The sequence below is a fragment of the Eutrigla gurnardus genome, assembly GCF_963514095.1.
Source record: "Eutrigla gurnardus genome assembly, chromosome: 4".
Classification (NCBI taxonomy): domain Eukaryota; kingdom Metazoa; phylum Chordata; class Actinopteri; order Perciformes; family Triglidae; genus Eutrigla; species Eutrigla gurnardus.
The window spans coordinates 20,728,317-20,748,360 of record NC_139918.1 but is presented as its reverse complement, the minus strand read 5'-3'; the positions used below and the strand labels follow the sequence as shown (position 1 = coordinate 20,748,360).

General features: G+C 43.6%; 1 protein-coding gene across 1 annotated transcript in view; it reads right to left on the bottom strand.

Moving 5' to 3' along the window:
- The window catches only part of st6galnac5a (ST6 (alpha-N-acetyl-neuraminyl-2,3-beta-galactosyl-1,3)-N-acetylgalactosaminide alpha-2,6-sialyltransferase 5a), a 42,754-nt gene extending 40,225 nt beyond the window's left edge, over positions 1–2,529 (bottom strand). The window contains exons 1-2 of the mRNA XM_084008309.1: positions 2,369–2,529; positions 1,405–1,614 (exon numbers count right to left, since the gene is read on the bottom strand). Coding sequence (XP_083864435.1) covers positions 1,405–1,614; positions 2,369–2,383 — 225 coding nt within the window. The 5' untranslated portion in view covers positions 2,384–2,529. The remainder of the gene's footprint in view (positions 1–1,404; positions 1,615–2,368) is intronic.
- Positions 2,530–20,044: the final 17,515 nt, after the last annotated feature.

Sequence of the window (20,044 nt, the reverse complement as noted above, 5' to 3'; positions counted from 1 at the left end):
ACGCAAGGGCCTGACGTGCACCTCCCAAAAATCCTAGACGCGCGTCGACGCAGCGGCATTGGCTGTGATTGGTCCGCTAACTACATCCGCTGGAGACCGCTTTTCCGGATTCCACTCATAAACACAGCCATTTAAACTTTTAATACTTTTATTGTTTGCACCTTGTTTTATTGTTTGCACCTTGAAATAAAACACTGAAAAATTGTGGATCTTTAAAGCCGGAAGGTAAACAAATAGGCTATAACGAGGCTAACGACGATATACGTCAAGAGTCTCGGTAGGTCGGTCAGTCTTTACAAAAAACATAGCGCCCTCTACCGGTGTGGCATTGAATTGCATTTCGACACGTAAACCCAACGCAGAACCATCATGGTCTCCAAGCAACTGCGTGATTGCATGATCACTACGAGGAAGCATAACCGAGGCTTTAATGTTTCTAGGGAGAAAGTCTATCAAATGACTACAAAGTGATATACAAGAACTACAAAGAGACACAGAATGACTAAACAACGCCAGAAAGATGCAAAATGACTACAAGAAACACAAAAAGACTATACAGAGAGATGCAAAACCACTATATGGAAACATGGCATAACTACAGATATGCAAAGCAACCACAAAGGAATAAAAAATGGTTCCATAGAGATGCAAAACAAGCACAAACAGACATAAGTTGACAAAAAAAAGAGTCACACAAACCTACAACAAAGAGACAAACGAGGGTTAATGTTGCATCTCTTTCGGTCTGGAGCCTTTTTGTCTCGTAATCCGTCTGAAACTTTCGATTTCTCTAAATCTTCAACATCTAATCCAATGGTCACATCCGTCATTTGGCTCGGTGGTGCAGACCGCTACACGATGCCCCCAACAGCCCATCAACCAAATTAGCCACAGAGAACCACGCCATCTTGTAGTTGCCTTAAAATAAAAAAGGCCTTTACAGGGTGATTAGACCTGCTTTCCTTGCAGCACCTTCGCTCCCGGGCGCCAACATCGATCCTTTTCTCCTGGCTTGGTAAATTGATGGGAGTCAATACACTCCTGCTGTGACGTCAGGGTTCACCTAACTGCAGGTCTCCTCGGGCGTACCAATTAGAGCGCAAGAATGCAGGCAGAGGTTTCATTCGGAGCCTAAGCTGTTATTAGTAACGACAGGTGGGTATTGAATATGGCGCAACACTGCGCTGGAGAAAATTGTGATAAACGACGAGAGGAGCAAGACTGATTCTCTTAAAGATGACTGCTGTTAGACAGGAGAAGAGGAAGTGAAAGAAAGTAGACCCCGCTTCACTTTTGATGCTTTGCAAGCGCATTAGGGCAAACATGTGACGCCATTCACCCACACTCCCTCCCTGCATTAGGGGACACGCGCACACGCACACGCACACACACACATCTGTTTACCTTATGGTCGATGATGCCGCTGTATCCCTGGAGGACCGGGGGGTGAGGCTTGGCCACCCTGACGGGGGCTTCCGTGGGCCGCCGCAGCTGTTCGTGCTGCCGGGTGTGCGTGTCGTTCGCGTCCCTGGAAGCGCCGGTGAAGCTGCCGTTGTACACGAGGAACAGGCTCGCGCACAGGAGGAGCACGAGGAGCACGGCGATGCCATGGCGCTAAAACACACAAACACACACACACTGAGTTTAGACTGCACCCGTGGTGGAGCCCGGACCATCATCATCATCCCCTGCTGGTTTGTCAACACAAGTCCAACTTCCTGGAAGTCACGTGCGACCAAAACTTTACACCCCCCCCCCCCCCCCCCCCTCTGCAATTATCGTCTTAATTAAACGGCTCATGCAGAATCGTCACATTGATCTTCGTTCCTTAGTTTGAGTGCGTATTAATGCGCACGTCTGTACGGTCATTTACAATAATGTAATAATAAAAAAGTTAATATCAACAACGTGACCTTTGAAGTTAAACGGTGCATCACTTTGATCTCCCAGCTCGCGAATGCATATTAAATCACAGGTGCATATGATGAGCAACACTTCTGATGTGTTTTAATAGCGTGCATAATTTTTTGTTTTACTTCATCGTACATTTATACAAGATATTGATTAATTTATGACATCTTAATTCATCTTTTTTTTCTTTTGATGGATGTAGGCACCTGCAGTAGAAGCGGGGAAAGCAAACAGCCAGCCATCTGTGACCCGTGCCGTAGTGGTTATCATAAGAAAAGCTTAGTGGCGAACAGAGCGCCCAGCTGGATGCCCATTGTTCTGATCCTAATCTCTTGATCCGACAGAGTGCAGCGGCGTTACGGCGCATCGGAGCGCACTTCACTGAACAATGCTGGACGTAAATAAAGCGAACAGTTGAGTGTCGGAGTAGGGGGGGGCAACAACAGAAAGCTTTTACCATAGGTGTCTTCATTTTGCGGCGCGCTGTCTTATCGCTGTGTCTCAGTGCGTCCGACTCCACTTTCTCTCATCGTCCATCTGTTCGCAAATCCCGGATCCAGCTCCGGTCCCGTCCGCGCCGTGCCAGCACTGCCTGCCGCTGCCCGTGTGTCTCCAGACCGGAGCCCAGGCGCAATTCATACTGTGGAGAGCGAGGCGACAGATGTTTTCGCCGTCTCTGCTGGGTCTTAATGCCCCCCGCGTTTGAAGGGGGCCGAGGCGCGCGAGCTAATTAAAGAGACTACCCTGCGAGCGGGTGATAAGGCCGTTTTGTTTAATGGTTATTTCATGCTGAGGAGTATTTGATGGAAATCTCCTGCTCGGATGTCTCTGGAGGGAGCCGACGGTGAACCCGCGCCGTGTCATCATCCTGACGTCTGCTGTGTAAAATATGAGCTGGACGATGAAGTTCTCCTGGAGAGCGACCAAATACCGGGCCTGTTTCACCACGGAGCTAGTGTTACTCGAGTCCTGCCCTTCCCAAACATGACCTGAACCTGACTGCTTGAGAAGCATATTACCAGGTAATGCCACATAGCAAACCCCCTTCCTTCCTTCCTTCCTTCCTTCCTTCCTTCCTTCCTTCCTTCCTTCCTTCCTTCCTTCCTTCCTTCCTGCCTTCCTTCCTTCCTTCCTTCATTCCTTCCTTCCTGCCTTCCTGCCTTCCTTCCTTCCTTCCTTCCTTCCTTCCTTCCTTCCTTCCTTCCTTCCTTCCTTCCCTCCTTCCTGCCTTCCTTCCTTCCTTCGTTCCTTCCTGCCTTCCTTCCTTCCTGCCTTCCTTCCTGCCTTCCTTCCTTCTTTCCTTCCTTCCTGCCTTCCTGCCTTCCTTCCTTCCTTCCTTCCTGCCTTCCTTCCTGCCTTCCTGCCTTCCTTCCTGCCTTCCTGCCTTCATTCCTTCCTTCCTTCCTTCCTTCCTTCCTGCCTTCCTTCCTTCCTTCCTTCGTTCTTTCCTGCCTTCCTTCCTTCCCTCCTTCCTTCCTTTCTTCCTTTCTTCCTTCCTTCCTTCCTGCCTTCCCTTCTTCCTGCCTTCCCTTCTTCCTGCCTTCCTTCCTGCCTGCCTGCCTTCCTTCCTTCCTTCCTTCCTTCCTTCCTTCCTTCCTTCCTTCCTTCCTTCCTTCCTTCCTCTCCATGCCCCCTTGTTGATGGATTTGTTTCACCTGTGTCTTGTTATCCTCCCCTCAAGTATCGAGTCTGGTGCTAACTCCCTGTCTGCTGCCCATTCGTCTTGGTAGCTCCGTGTCTAGCGTTCCAGCATTTTTCTAGATATCGATGTTTTCTCTACCTGATTACCTGCCTTTAGTCTCATCCCTGTTTGGCTCTGTTTGCATGCTGGCCGCCTTGCTGTGCACTGAACCTGTCTGCAAGTAAAGACTGTTTCATTGCAACTGTCCAGTTTTTGAGTCTTTTTCCCTGTGGTGGCTTCGGCCTTAACAAAAATATGTACTGTAGTTAATATTAGCTCCACCATAACTAACTGCCTATACTGCCTATATGCTCTTATTATAGTAGTATAACACAGTTTTATGCGCAGAGTACTTCCCAAATCCCAAATGTTATTCCAGGAAAACAAAATATAACGCTTGCGTACATCAGCAACCGATAATATCCATCCATCAATCTGCAACGATGCGGCTCTGCTCAGAGCTAGAAAAGGTTGTGAGCTCATCTTTTGAACGATCAATCATCATGTTCTCAGTTCACCCTCACTACACTTTTGGGTTTACCAGGTGTGTCTGGAAACGTCTCTGCTCTCTGATCCAACTCATCACCAGGTGGTGATCAGCTGACAGCTCCTTACCTCCCTTTACCCGAGTGTCCAAGACGTATGGCCACAGATCTGACGATACGACCTTTCCAGGGCGCCACCCAGAGACGCCAAGAAGGCCGGGCACTCCGACCTACTTTTCAGTGCACAAGCACAAACAACAGCCAACGAGTCACTGAGAGTCACATGTTTTTTTTAGACATGATATAAAAGCATGTTTTCACCCTAACCAGGTCAGCAGTGGATGACAAAAAATACGTTTTTTGGAAAGTTTCCTGGTTGATAGACATAGAAATTGATTAACATAAGTGTTAAATATGCAAAATGACCAATTAAAGGCCCATATTAAAACCAAAAGGAAAAAGCTTCCTAAGCCCCGCTATAATGCTATAATCAATAATGCCTTCATATTAACATCACTAAACTCTGCGGTTCTGCTCAGCTCCACAGTGTTTCAGCTCCTCAGCTGTTAACACTAGAAAAGCTCTTAAACAGTACAGAAGCAGCTGAGCACCAAATGGCAGACTAGAGTCTAAATCTGGTGAAGAAGGTTACATTTATATTTACATTTAGGGCATTTAGCTTACAATATTTGTCAAAAGAAAGAAACCACAACATATCATTGCTGATAAAGTAAGAGCAAAAACATAGAAACAAGTGTAAGGTCCTCGTCTGAGTAAAGTAGTAGCTGTTCAGTATACCTTAAGAACAACAGTGCTATGATCAAAGTGCTATAGGTAAGAACATAGAAGTGCTTTTTTTTGTTCGTTCCACCACTGAGGACCAGAACAGAGAAGAGTCTGGACTTTGCTGAGCAACATTTGTTTGATTTCAGCGATGGTGGTACCAGCCGGCCAGCTGAAGTAGAGGAGCGAAGTGCTAGCTTCGGGGCGTGTGGTTTCATTAGTGTTTGAAGGTAGACAGGTGCCGTTCCATTGATGGCCCTGAAGGCCAGTGCCATCGTCATGGATTGGATGCGTGCTGCAACAGGGAGCCAGTGGAGGTCACGGAGGAGGGGGGTCACATGGGAGAATTTGGGTAGATTGAAGACAAGGTTGAACATTGAACTAAAGAGACTGATAACACACATTTGGTCTATCAACTTTACATAGTGATAATATGTCAGTGTCAGAGCTTGTTTCCACGGAAAGTGGCCAACAAATAAATACGTTAAAGCAGGTTTATAGACGGGTTACAAATATATAGTGGGGGTTTTTAGCTGTGACAGAATGTGACAGAACGAGACATATTTGGTGTTCTCATGATTAAATTACCAACCCTGTGTGTCAACCTAATTCCATGCAAGAACATTAATAGTGGAAGATGCAAAAACCCTGATAACATTCCTTTTCAATATTTGCACGTTTCTGTTGTTGATTTTCAAAATGAGGTCATCAAAATAAGACAAACCAGATTTGTATCCAGCAAAAAAATCCAGTTTTGTTAACTCTTTGCTGGCAACATGAGCTCCAAAAGTCGAGAAAGTCCCCACGTCGTCCCCTCAGGCCTCCCTCCAAAGCCCCTCCCCCCAAAGGGATCACTGCAAACGTCAACATATAATGAATGTAGAAAAAACATGACTTTTGTTGGTATTGTTAGCACTCACAGCTCTCAGCTGTTTCCAGGCAAAATATGTAAATCAAGCTGGAAAAATATGAAATCGATGTATTTTTATTTCAGGCTGTAAGACCAAAAAAAGTGAGCATTTCAAAAGGGTATGACTCTCTAGCAGGTATAATATCTACAGATGTACCCTTTAAATAGCTCATTGCCATCTCCAGGTATCTCCTCCAGCCAACGTGACTGCAGCATCCGCCCATCCATCCACCACACAATGGACAGCAAAAATCAGAACAATGTGGAGTGGAGCTGCTGTATGTTTCACCCCCCATTTGCCAGTGATTGTGTATAATCTGCTTACAAAAATGTGTTTTAAAAACCTGGTTCTCATGGGAGACGCGAGAGAGACTTCCCAGAAGCACTAATCCACATCAGTGTCGCCATCGGAGCCACGGGGGGATAATGTGCGATAACACAGTGTAAGGTTGGAAGGCTCAACAACAACAATAACAACAGCGCGTCAGAAACGCCGTTGCAAAGAAAAGCTCGTCTTTGAAGTGTGTACTTACTGAAGGGCAGTGAAAGGACACGTGGATCGCTTTGAGCTTTAGTGGGGATATTTAGAAAATAGGGGAAATAAAAGGCATTTTTCAGGAGGTAACCGTTGCATAATCCCCGTTTTATTGTTGTTGTTGTAAATACTGCAGAGTTAAAACCAGGCCCTCTTTGTGACATAAAACTGCAATATGGTCCAGCTGCGTAATGACCGAACCATTCAGTGGAGAGCTTAAAAGAGAACATAGCCCTTTTTTTTATGTTTATAGATCCTCTTGTGAAAGAGGACGAAAGTGTACCGAAGGTTCAACAAGCACTTATGAAACAGGACGACTACATTGCAACAGCTGCACTTTAATTCCCCCAGTTACTAAATCACTGTTTTCTTTACAGTCCCTCTAGAGGAGTAAAGCATAAAATAGGAAACTGCAATGAATCCAAATTTTCAATATAATTAATAAATAGTTGGCTGAGCGATTTACTGCATGTGAAGCGTGTGGTTTATTGTAGTCTTTAGTACTTCAAAAAGGGATTTAAATGGAAGGAAATGCTACGATTACTAGAGAGAGGAAGTCAAAATAAAAGTAGTATGCATGCTTATTTTTTAGTTTTCTATGTGCTGTTTAAAAGAAGTGTGCTTGTAATTCTGCTGGAGTAACCGCTCTTTACTGCTGCTTTCAAACACGCTGCAGGGAGAGAAAGGATTCAGGAAAAAAAATTGCATAAAATCTAAAAAATAATGGCGGTTTTCATGAATTTAACTCAGTCATTTTTCACCACGAGTGTTCATGAGGGGCCAGTGCAGATCACTGCAGCGTGGGCCGCTCAGCACTCTCACCATGACAATCAGTCCGTGAGCAGTCGTTAAAAAAAAAAATCTCCAACGCAGTCGCAGGCGAACACGCCAGCAGCACCGGCGGCGCATTGATCGATGTTAATGGGTCTCATAATGCCGAGGTTATGGGCGCTCGCGGAGCAGCGTGCGATCGCCAGGGCCTGCTTGATGACGACATGGTGAGGTTACTGTAAAAGATGGCCGCCGCTGCTGTGCGCGTGGACACTGGTGGGTGCTGATCAGCAGGTGTTTACGATGCCTATAAACACACAGGAGGGCTCAGCACACCTCCTTATTGCCTGTCGCAGGCCGTTACAGGGTTGATCGTCGGGGGGTCCGCACGGTGCTATATTTCTCCCTTTTATGTTCCCTCTACCTCCGCCAGTTGATTTATGAGTGGGAGCTGCTCCCCACGTGCTGCAGTAGGGGGACCTTGACAAGGGAATCTGACTGGCTTTTTGTCCTTTCCATAATTAGAGAGTACATCCAATTCACCCCGTTCATTACCCCCTGGGCCCGGTGACAAACGATGAGGAGGCCTGTTTTAATGTAGGCTCACTGGCTGTCCTGTTTGGGGTGAATGAGCAAAAGTGCATTGAAGCGGATGGGAAACGCGATGGCTAGATAGTTTTCATATAACTACTAAACATAATTATTTTACTTTTTTTATTTTATTCATACATGCCTCTCAGAGGATTGAAAACACAAGATTTAAAAGGCCTACAAGAGTCACGTTTACTACACATTTTTATGAGACAATAATAATACTTTACTGATAATCAATTTGCAAATAGTTATCGTGTATTTTGGATTAAAGATTTTTTTTTCTTTTTTCCAGCCAGCCACTGCTTTCCAGTTATTCAATGTATTTCCTTCTGTTTAGTTTCTGTTTGTGACAGTTAGCAGATGCTTGAAGTTGCCTGAATCCCTCACACAGAACCTTAAGTATGCATTTTGTTTTAGCAACGTAAATCTGAATGAATTAACGTTTTCATCTGAATAATCGGTCTAATGTGAACGGATTGAACCCACAGACAATTATTGCGGGACATTTTGGTGTCTTTCAGCTTGTTGTTTTGATTTTGCAGTCTGCAATCGTACTGTTGTGATTGTGACTCAGTCTCACCAGTATACTTATTACACAATATACTGGCAGCTGCTTTTTAAACACATTCACAACCAGCTGGTGAAGAAAGTGGAATATATAGCAGCTTAACAGCCAGATTCTATGTAAGAGTTCCCCTTAGCTCTTAGCCAAAACATCGTGACAACATTACAGCTTGTTGTGCAGCCCTCGATAGCCAAACGAGTCAAGTAATGCATGTTTAAAGTCAGGATAAAGGGACATTTCCATTAAAGGAGTCATCACCAGGAAATCGCAATTTCTCTTGTTAAAACATGCATATCTGTGTTTGACCTCAGTTGAAACTTGCCTGAAAGGCTGGAGTTTGAAAGTGGCGCCGTTTTTTCGCTTCTGCTCTTTTTCCGAACAGGAATAGCACACAAGGGTGTGCAGTCCTAAAGCACGAGATTTTGATTCTGCGCCTTCGGTGACGTCACCGTGGCGGCTACTTGCATAAGCCCACCCCTCTTTCACCACCCAACCCCGCCCCGTCCGCTACCTGAAATCGCCGAAGCGCCGCCATTATGTTTTGGAGTCTGCATGCAGGCAAGCCCCCCCGGCTCTGTCCTTCCTGCGGCGAATCAACGCGCGCCTCATTACATATTATACAATGCACATCCGGACCAGTCAAAACCTCGCGCGTAATCTCGCGTGATAAAATCGCGGTACGAAAAAGGGTCAGAACAAGCTCAATGTTTGATTAAAATTTTTTTTTTTTTTTCTAATAAGTTTTACGAATTGATCCAAAGCGATCCAAGGGGGGCTGGATACGTATAAAACCAGGTGATGACTCCTTTAAGATGTAGTACGGTAACCCTGCATTACCACACACAAAAAATTATGTAACTCCCTTCAAATTAATGGAGGCAACATATTCACTGTGATTGATTTTACAACTCAACTTATTTAAAAGGTTTTCGGTCAGCTAATTAATTTGTGAAAGTGAATGGAAACAATGGCAGCCAGAAAGGTAGAAATAAATAGATTTAGGAGAGAACATGTAAATTCCACAGAGAAGGAATTCAAACCCAGACTTGAACCTGGACCTTTCTTGCTGCGAGTGTTCCATAATTAATCCCAAGTAAAAATGGTTCAGAATGAGTTATCAGTCATACAGCAGGTTGAAAATCCACTTGAGGAGCCATTCTGCATTAGTTGGTCTGTTATACTTCTACTGCATAAACCTACTTGGTTTTGTTTAGATAATGAATGCCTCTCTGTGGAAGTTTTATTCATATAGAATATATAAATAGCAGCTGCTCACATGTGTGTACCGTATATAATGCCAATCCCTACATTGTTAGTGCTTATTATCTGGCATTTACCGTTAGAAAATTACCTTACTTTTAAAAAAAATAATGAATTTCTGTCTAATAACTGTCTTTTCTCTAAGATAGCAAGCACATAGTGTCAGTGGTTTGGTTTGTTAATTGGTTTGTAAACTTTGATCATGTGATCAGCAACAGGTTCAGCAACAGTGAGATCATTACCGCTGTCTGTCAGAAATGATGGCCGTCTGATATCCTCCGTGATCTTTGATTGATGACTTCCACTGATTCTCAGATGTAAGGTGATGTAGTGTTAACTAGGCTGGACACAGAGTCTATTGTGGTTGAAACTAAAACACGCCGTCAAAGTTTCACCACTTTCACCTCTGCAGGAAAGTGGGGTTGGCTCATTTTATGATAAACACATTGTTAACGCGGTAATAACAGCTGACAGGTCATTATAAAGGAAATTAATAAATTGTTTTACCAGATGGGGACAAAAAATTCTATTCAGTTTGGACTAAATTAGAAAACAGATAGGATTTTCAGGATGGGATTCAATTAAATAACGTCAATCATCCGGACCATTCTCATGAATATGACTAAGCCCAGACCATATTTAATCCTGCCGCTTTAACCAGTAAATTACAGTCATTACACCACAATCTATTCACTTGGTATCAGTGGCGAGCGGTGACCATTTACTGTGGTCATGCTGAAGTGTCAATACCATGCGCGCCCGTGGGGGGGCATTATATTTTTTAATAAAAAATATAATATGGTTAGTGGAAACAGCTTGTAGTGATCACGTTGGTCCAGAGTACATTTGATCACTATAAGCGGTTGATTACTAAAACCGAATTGTTATTACAGTATTTCACTTATTTTTTTTATGGAGAACATCATCTAAATGCCAGTTGTATAGTTTTTCAATGAGAAAAATGTAACGAAGCGGTCGTCAGCGCGATCCTCTCGTCAGCTCCAAACTCACCCGTCTGCACCTCAATCACAGACCACAGCTGGTTTTCCGCACAGCATTTACAGTAACTCACTGACACGTCTCAGATCAGTAGGCGCTGCTGCCGGTGTGTTTTTAAAACGAACTAGGCTAGTAGCGCCGCAGATTTCTCATTCCCCACCTTGTTTGACTGAGAGTGTTTCGAGATGGTTTTCATGAATGAACAGGCAATATGTCGCTGTCAGACCGGATCGTTTGACGGGAGGGGGGTCGGCTAGCTAGCCATTTATGTTTCTCATACGCGCTAGCTTGAAAGTGACGGACGGAATTCTTTGCAGTCTTTGTGATATTTACTTCAGGAGTAGGCCGACCACTTGAAATTATAGCTTTCTTTTCCTCAAAAGGTCTCCGCGAAAACGGCACTGAACGCAAAGCCTGAATATAATTAATATTTTCAGCCATTTTGACCAGGCTACACAATGAATGAACCACTACAGTTTCCCGCTGAACAATTCAAACAAGTCATTTTTGCGCATGCGCGTTGGCAGATAAGCTGCTTCACTGACAGCTTTTTTGCCATTCAAAATGCTCATCTACAGTAAACACAGCCTTTAGCAGTAACTGTACTAGTCGGTGTCACAGTGCGCATGCGCGAAACAAGCTGTCAGTTTTCCAGCTTTTCGCAAGCAAAACGGGACAGATTAGGCACGGATTTAAGACCAAAACAGTAAAACTAAGGTATTGTATAATTGAACACACTGCCAGATTAATATTTTCAATTATTTTTATTGAAGGGCTTGGGCATGCACTGCATTTATAGCTTATTATGACCGCTCGCCCATGCTTGGTATGTATTTACAGTTTGGGCCGGGACGTTGTACACGAGACGATTTATTTGCTCACTAAGTTTGTTGACGGTGGACACGTCAAGAATAGGGCGCTGGGTGTCCTTTGCTCTGAGCTGGCTTTTAATTAAATTGTTCCCTCAGGCATGATGGAAGAGGGAATCTATTTTCAGGGGTGGCTGGGCCGCGAGTACAAAGGGGAGAACAGAGGGAGACCCGGCGTTTTGTTGTGGTGGAGGTGAGACAAACGGAAAAGCAGCTAGTGGCGATGTGTCCCCCCCCTACCACTCATACAACCAACCTCAAGGTACAATGGCAAGGTATCAATTGTGTGTGTAGCCCTTTTCCCACTGGACAAAACCCAACTACCAACATGGCTCATGGGGGGGCACGGACATTTCCCACCCCTTTTCTGGGTCTTCTCTACCACAATTGTCTCTGGCCAAGCAGCACTCATTGCAACTCAATAGGGAAAACATTCGACTAATCATCGAATAAGTATATATGGATAGAAAAGTGGGATTTGATTTGTGAATATACCCAACAAATTGAATGTGTAGAATCACGTGAAGTTTGAAGAAATGATTAAGAATAAGAAAGAAATTATTATAAAAATCATGCAGAATAAATGTAATGTCTGACCACTCTTATGACCTTAAGTGTGCATGCAATGATTGTTGTGGGAAATGAAAGAACTAGTGGGAAATACAGAGGAGGCAGAAGAGAAACGGAGGACTTAATTAAATGGGAAACGTCTGAATAAAAGCAAACGGTTTCATCATGCTTTGATGGCCGAGGTTGTCCTGGAGAAACACCCAAAGCACACAGCCTACGAGAAAAAGGGGATAACAACTGCCCAAACGAACCACACCGGAGGTGGATTAAAACAGACGTAATGTTGGCTTGTAAAAGGGCCTCAGAGGTAGCAGAATAAAGCCAGTGCTTTATTGTAAAAATGTAGCTTACAGCTAATAAGAGTCCAAATGGCAGTAGGTCTGACAGGCAAGTAACCTGCCAAGGCTTCATGTAGCAGACAGGGAACAGGAAACCGCATTACAACCGAAGGCAAACTGGCAGAGGAACAAAGGATCTGGGTCGCCATATGTGGAGCTGGATCTAATCAGAAGGACTGGAAGGCAGGTGATGCAGGTGAAGAGGCAGGCAGGGGAGCCCGGGTGGATCCGATGAGAACAGGTGTGTAGATGGGTGTGGCAGTCAGGTGATTAGGAAAGTCTGAGGGCATCTGTGTACAGATGGGAAATGGCAATGCAGGTGGTGACAGTGGAAGTGGAAAAGTTGCTGAATAGGGGAACAGATACCAGAGGTAGAAAAACCCTAAACTTTACAGAATTAAGAAGTTTCCATTGGTTGCTGGGAGACTGCGAAAAAAGAACTGAAAGTCCCAATAAGTACAACAGCGTATTAGGACCACTTATATATATTATATATAATATATATAATAAAGAATCTTGCCCCTTCTCTTGCCTCTGTTTTCTTTTGGCATATATTAACGTGTACATGTAGCCGATAAACAAGTTGCTTGGATCCACTAACACCGAATGTTTGCAGTTGCTATGACAACAAGTGAAAGCTACCGCTAGCATTAACCCCAACTGCCCGATCAATAAACACCCACAATTTGGCCCATATAAAATTAACCAACAATAACCATCAACAGCGATCACTAAGAATCTTAGCAAGTCATGGTCACACGTTGTGATGTATTAATTAGAAAAATAAATGCGACATTCGTGGGATTTTAGCTAGCACAAATGCCAGTTGTTAGCATCATAATAAAGTAGCAAATTTGCGACTTTTTTTCTCTGAATATTGCCCACCTCTCGGCTCTGTTCCCCCCCCCCTACAGTGGCCGTCATAAATAAGAGTTACTGGGACTTTCAGTTCTTATTTTTTCTTCCATCCTGGAGTATTTTTTATCTGAAGGCAACACTTCCACCATGCAGAAATTGCTTGACCCTTGCTGCCACAAGGAATCCTGGTTTGGAATAGCTGGCACACAATAAGAAGGAGGTTCAGTGACTGTTAGAGATCATTCTGTTTGCACACAATCCTCTGAGAAAAGACCTTCTACATTCTTGCTACCAGCCTTACTCGTGGAATAAGCAGAACTGCAGTCACAAGCAGTTTCTACAGTTATCAACCCCCTTAAAGCAGTAGCTGATTCCCTATTTTAGTTTTGCATGTTCATAATGTTTCGAAACCCACAACATTCAGCTCTATTATTGGTCGAGCTCCTTCTACATTCCCCATAATGCAACTCAAAGAAAAGCGAGTTTATCCTAAAGGGCCACTCGAACACCACACCTCCAGTTTGCTACACAGACAAACCTCCAGAACCATAGAAGACATTATACAACACCTTCCACAAGCTCATTAATCAAGCCGAGTACACTAACTCTGCATTATTAGTGAAGTAAATGATTCGTCAATTAACATTTTCGACAAGAAGCTGATTAGATGTCACCACGGCAATGTTCTCAAGAAGCTGAATAGGTTGAGTTTTTAAAGAGAGATCAGTTGTGTGATTAATATTATACCTTTACTGTAATACTGTTTGTGTTTGAAGTGTTCATTATGTTTTCCTATTTAATATATAGTTTGTATGTAACTGAGATGGATGTTCCAAACTAGAATCAGCTATGGATGCTGTAGTGTCTACATTGTGACATGCTATACATGTCCCTAAAAAAAACAAATTCAAAGAAAAAAAGGTTCACAAGCCACTACTCCACATTATTCTTTTCCGTTCTGCTTTGGAATTAAATCTGCTGCATTGTGCAGTACGATAAATGCGTATTGGTGCTTTAGTTTTATTGCTCATTTCAGCTATAATGCACACTGATTTTTAACCCAGTTCAGATAAAGAACTGCATTATTCCTCCTCTCCGTTACAGCAAACAGGTTTAATGCAAGCCTTCCAAAAATGTTGCCGTGCTCACAGCTATTGTGTCCATCCTCCATTCCGACTAATGGAAATTAACATTAAGTGTACCTAAGTGCCTCTTGCAAAGTACTGCTCTAATGTCCCATTCTCAGCCCCTGTCATTTGAATCTTTATTGAAAGTCACACTGAAATCCAAGGAAAATTCCTCCCTTGATAGCTGGTGGTTGGGAGGCAGACGACAGTTTGCGTCTAAGGTAATTTCGACACCATGTGACTTTCTCTCCACACTCTGTGAACAAAGCAACCTGGTCCCCCCCCTCCACCCCTCCAAGCCAACAGATCGGAGGCCAGACTCACATAAATTAAGCCGTCCCTCCTCCTTAAATTCCATTCCCTGGTTATAAATGAGGAGCATGCCAGGAGTCTGCCTCCCTTTTTTGGCAGACAAACGGTTTGGCTGAATGACTAATGGCTAATTAACTTCCTGAATATGACTGTTTATCTGACTTTATGATCTGACCGCGTGCCAGTTTGTCTGACTGCCTGCGCATCGTCGGTGAATCTGTGCGAAGGCAGAACCCTGCCACTCCTGACGTTAGCACAAACCCGCCAGATGCTCGGGCTGCATGCTTTTGTGCTTCGGTGCTGGCAGCGAGCCACTGCTCATGCTTCACCAGGCTAATGTAAATGCACTGTCTCATCATTCGGGAGCCGGAGGGAGGCGAGCTCGTCTGCCCCGACATGCTCGCTCTCGTGGGGAAGGGGGTGCAAGCGGGCCAGATGCTGGGTAAGGCTTCCTCGGTGGCCAGGGAGCTATTGGAGGTCAGGAGTGAAGGGCTGCAAAACAGGGGGTCTGAAATCATTTGTGATGCTGTCTGAGAGTGCACAAGGCAAGGTAGCGCTACTTTTTAAAAACAGCAGTTTGTCTTTCAGGATTGTATCAAAATGTGTCATTCAGACCACAGAGAGCCCTGTTTAACTGTTATGGTCTTCATCACGCAGAAAGCATTAAAGCGATGGTTCGGAGTAAAATGCACCCTAGGTAATTTCCACCATGACATCCTCGCTAAAAATGCTTCTGAGGGGGTATTTCGCTGGATGTCATGGTGGAAATGACCTAGGGTGCATTTTACTCCAAACCATCGCTTTAAGTGAGCACAAAATTCACCTGGATAAAGTCGCCATCTCTGTCACTCAGGAGAGTGTTGTCTATATCTTGGCAGTGATTCAGTTTGCAGGGAAAAGCAATTTGTGATTTGGTATTTAACTGACTAAAAGATATGTTCTAACATTGCTCTAGGGATAGGGCTAATCATGCAAATATGCTTTGTGTTGTCCTTGTTTTGAGATTTCTGCTCAGTTATTCATAAACACACAAAGACTGAATGCAACACCTGACAACATCTAACTGTAAATCCTTGAAGTGCAGGTAATAGGTTATCTGGACACATAACAGCAGCTCATGCAAAGGAAGCAGAAAGAAAGTAAACGTTAAACCCCAACCACGAACGTTAAACCTTTCTTTTGTTGCCTTCAACCTTAAATGATCATACCTGTTACAACATCGGCCACTTAGCTTATATAAACCTCTACCATGTTTACTAAAGCTGCATACTTTTTGTCCATATTCAATACAAGACAGAATGTACCTGAAAGTGTTTGTCAAGGTTTGTTCAAACTCACCTCGTCGTCAAAATCCTCCTTCTAGCTCAATTCAGTTCTTGAAGAAAGAAAGTTGAAAGTTAGACCTCGGGCTTGTGTGGAGTTCAGGTTTGTATTGATACTGCGAGTCCTGCAGTAAATTAATGTACGTCATTCTCATGTCCATACTGGGACCTGTTGTGAAGTTGTCTGACCAGTATCTTCGTCTCTACATTGAGTTACGGATCGCAAACCAACGTTGAGGGGTATCTCACACAAGCTTGTTTATCTCACCGCTATCTGGTTACAAAGTGTAATCCGAGCCAGCCAGAGAACATTTGGCTAATGGGATGCAGCCAAGGGAACGCATGATGATTGTACCGAGAGAGAGTGTGTTTGTTTCTGAGGTTCGCATACGCCGAAATGAGACTCTCTTGAATTTGATGTTTCTGGCTAGCTCCACCCTGACCACTTACCTAAACTGGAAGCAGCCGGACATTAACAACATTGTGCACCCAGAAGCTCCTTCTACCTTTGGACGCAGAGGTGATTTGATATGAATGGCTTTGATTAGAGAAATGACTCTTTGAAGTGCTGATAAAGTGTGTCAATGTAAGTCCAAATTTTTGTTTGTATATATCCAGTGGTTCTCCAGTTAATATATTCAACTGTAATTATTTGTTTTTATTTATTTATTCATGGTCTCATTATTGTGCATAACTCCGTGAGTTCTGAAGCTTAACTTGAATTTCCAAAATTCTAAAGCAGCATTTTTTGCTAGGAACAGTGTCCCCATTACTCAGACAGACAGACAGTTTTCATAGTAACTATTTTTTTAAGTAGTTCCAATGAAAACTTCTCAAAACGGTGCCTCTATGCAGCACTGTCTCTAAAAAAAACCAAATTATCGGCATGGCAACATACCATTTGAGGTAAATGAGCTAAGATGTTTTTTATTTTGGGTAAATCAACCCTCAAAATAAACCACTGTCAATCACCAGTCTTGTTTCCTGAGTTTGTGTTGTGCAGGATCACAGTTCATGAATTTCCAGATGTCGGCACAGAGGAGCAGGACAGATAGACGAGCCCCCTGGTGGAGCAGCAAAAACCCTTTCATCTGTTCTGCACAAGCCTTTTTGTGGAAGTAGTCTTTCGGGGGATGCGATTGGTTTGGACGGATCTCATTTTCAGGAGGCTTTTGAACGTCCCTCCGTCTCCCCATGGAGAACAGTGCTGCCTCACAGGATTGGACAGACGAGCAAACGGCTCCACATACACGCTGTGTTTCTAAGTTAGGAATCATAACTTTGTTTATAAAATGTTTGTTTAGGAGGAGAACGACGGCTGTACTGCAATTTCACATGCTTCAGGGCTAAAAAAATGCTTCTGTAGTCGGTGGCACATTTCCAGCAGAGTGTTCATCAAACTGTCAATGGAATCGAAAAATTTCACCAAGTTGGCGAGCGCAGTCGGTGAATTCTTTCATGTCTACAGCTTCCTGCCGCGGCTGCAAATGCACTGTGAACGTCTCCTCTCGCTGCCTGTAAAATCACAGTTGTCACTCTGATGATTGGAGGCAGTTTAAGATTGGTTATGACTGGCTGTAGTGAAACGGTTTGCAAATCTGGTCTGTGACTTTTAAATGCCGCCAGTGAGTATATTTTTACTGTATGAGAAACGGTCTTCACTGCCTCAAAATGAACGATGAGGTGGAGGGAAAAGTATTTAGAGTTAGCACCGGGAACTGAAATGGACAGACCTTTGAACTACACACCTTCCTCCATGTACAATAGTCATCCAGCTTCAGGATTGAGGTGTTTTTTAGCTGTCGTCAATCAATTCATCACTGTCAAGTGTTGCAGGAGGATCCATAAAACTCCTGGAGGACATGATCTCTATTTTTATTTGGGATTTCTTGTGGATGTGTTTATGCACTTCTGGCACAACCTCTATGATGCTGTGAACTTGGCCACTCCAAGTCATTATGATGAGTACTATTTGGATGTTTTCTAAAACCAGGAAGAGTTGAAAGCTGATACGAAAAGCCATTTTGTGCACGTATATGCCCGGTACTGAATCTGGGAAAATATGTTCTTAAAGATCCACCGTGTAGATTTTGGCAGAAATGGAATATAATATTGATAACTAAGTTTTCATTAATCACCTGAAACCAAGAATTGTGTTTTCGTGACCTTAGAATGAATCATTTATAAGATTTTGCCAGAAATGGAATATAATATTGATAACTAGATTTTCAATATTCACCTGAAACCAAGAGTTGTTGTGTTTTCCTGACCTTAGAATGAGTCCTTCATATCTACGGAGTCCGCCTGGTTGCACCACCACATTTCTACAGTTTATACGTTACCTGGAGCCCACCGGAGTCCTCTGACACGCTTGTGAAACTGCAGTACATGAGCCGCAGAGTGCAAAACAGTGGTAATGCCAGCAGCTGTTTGAATCGCATTGCTCCCATAATCTCCAAGGGTCCTGAACACCAGCATGGCTTTACCATGGTTTTGCAGCCGGTGGCCCTGGTTAGCGCGGTAAAGGGAAGGTGTGAGCTGAGGGGTATGCTGTTGGTTGCAGACTGACTGTTTGATGCTGCAAAATCCTACTCACTGGACCTTGAAAGAGTTAAAGAGTAAGGCCTGCATGTGGCACATTTAAACAACCTGCACATCACATATCACCACGGAAAATTGAACACTCCAAATAAGCTTAAACCTCCAGCTGTGATAGAAACTACATGATTCTTTTAAAGATTGAGCTACCAGTCTGACGAATGAAAAACAAATAATCCTGAAATTCACATCCCTTACTTTTTGTTTTGCCTGCAGGTCACAAACTCTAGGGATCTTGTTATTCCGACGGCAATGTTATAAACGGGTGTCTGCAAAAAGGTGTTTATCTGGTGTTTAAAGAGTTCATCAAAGTATCTAGGGAGCCGGTTGCCTGGTAGGGGATGAGCTGATTGTCCAGTAAATGTCAGTCCTCTTTCTGCGGCTGCTGACCCTCTCTTCACCATCAGGTGGTCATCAATGCCGCTGCAACACCACAAAGCCTGAAATATCATCGATGAGACAGTAATGAGACCCTTTCATAGGAGCGGAGCGTGAAAGCATTGTGGTTTTCTGCTCAATGATGCGTACTTTCAAATATCTCCACATTGAATTACATCACGGAGAATTAAACAATCTTGCAATTCCCAGGATGTTGAGCCAGTGTTAATCATCCCAGCTGTAGAGATATTAAAATGCTGCAGGGCCGTTTGTTTTAAATGTACCTTTGTTTGTTACCTCAAGTTTGTCCACCACCATCAGTGGGGCCGGAGGTGGTGAGAGACGGAGAAGCAGCAGCAGAGAGACCATACAAAAAACACAGTAAAAACAGAACAACACATGGTAATGAGCACTAACTTTAAAGTTGTGTGAATCACATCCTTACTGGTTGAAATGTCACCCTGTGGGAGCTGCTTTCACGAGGGAGCTTCAGCTGATGGAGTTGAGTATTCTGCCTTTTCTGACCTCCCATCTCTCCAGCATCTTTGTGATGTTTCACCAAACATTAACAGGAAGTCTCGATTCCCCTGAACATACATACAGCATAACATAACAGAACGTTTAATATTAAGAACTAACTTATGTTTTCACAAACTAAAAAATGTATTGGAAAGACTGTTAGGACACCAGTGGTTCTGAGTGGGTTTGTGCACCAGATCTGCAAGACACACATTTGACTCCAGAGCTGTGAACAAGGAAGGATGAATCCTCCCGACAGGCTTCTCACTCCAGCTGCTTCTTCAGCCACAAGGTTAGAAATGCTGTATTTTAACGTCATAGAAGTGCTTCTGTGGTATTGAGTTAACACTACTGTCAAATACGTTTAGATGTTACCTGTCAAAACACAAAAAATCCTGGTTTGAAGATGTGCCCAAAATAATCTCAATGTTTATATGTCAGGGAAAAGGCAAGATGTTCACACTGAAGGAGTTCAAACAAACTTCTTTCACTATTATTTACTCTACATAATACATACAATATCTATAAACACTTCTAAAGGAAATCATGCAAAGCTAACTGCAATGAAAGGTGCTGTGAGTCTCTTCGTGGTTGTGTTTCATACCTGTCTTCTCTTATTCATGACCTGCCCCGACCTGAAGGATTTAATCATGGTCAAT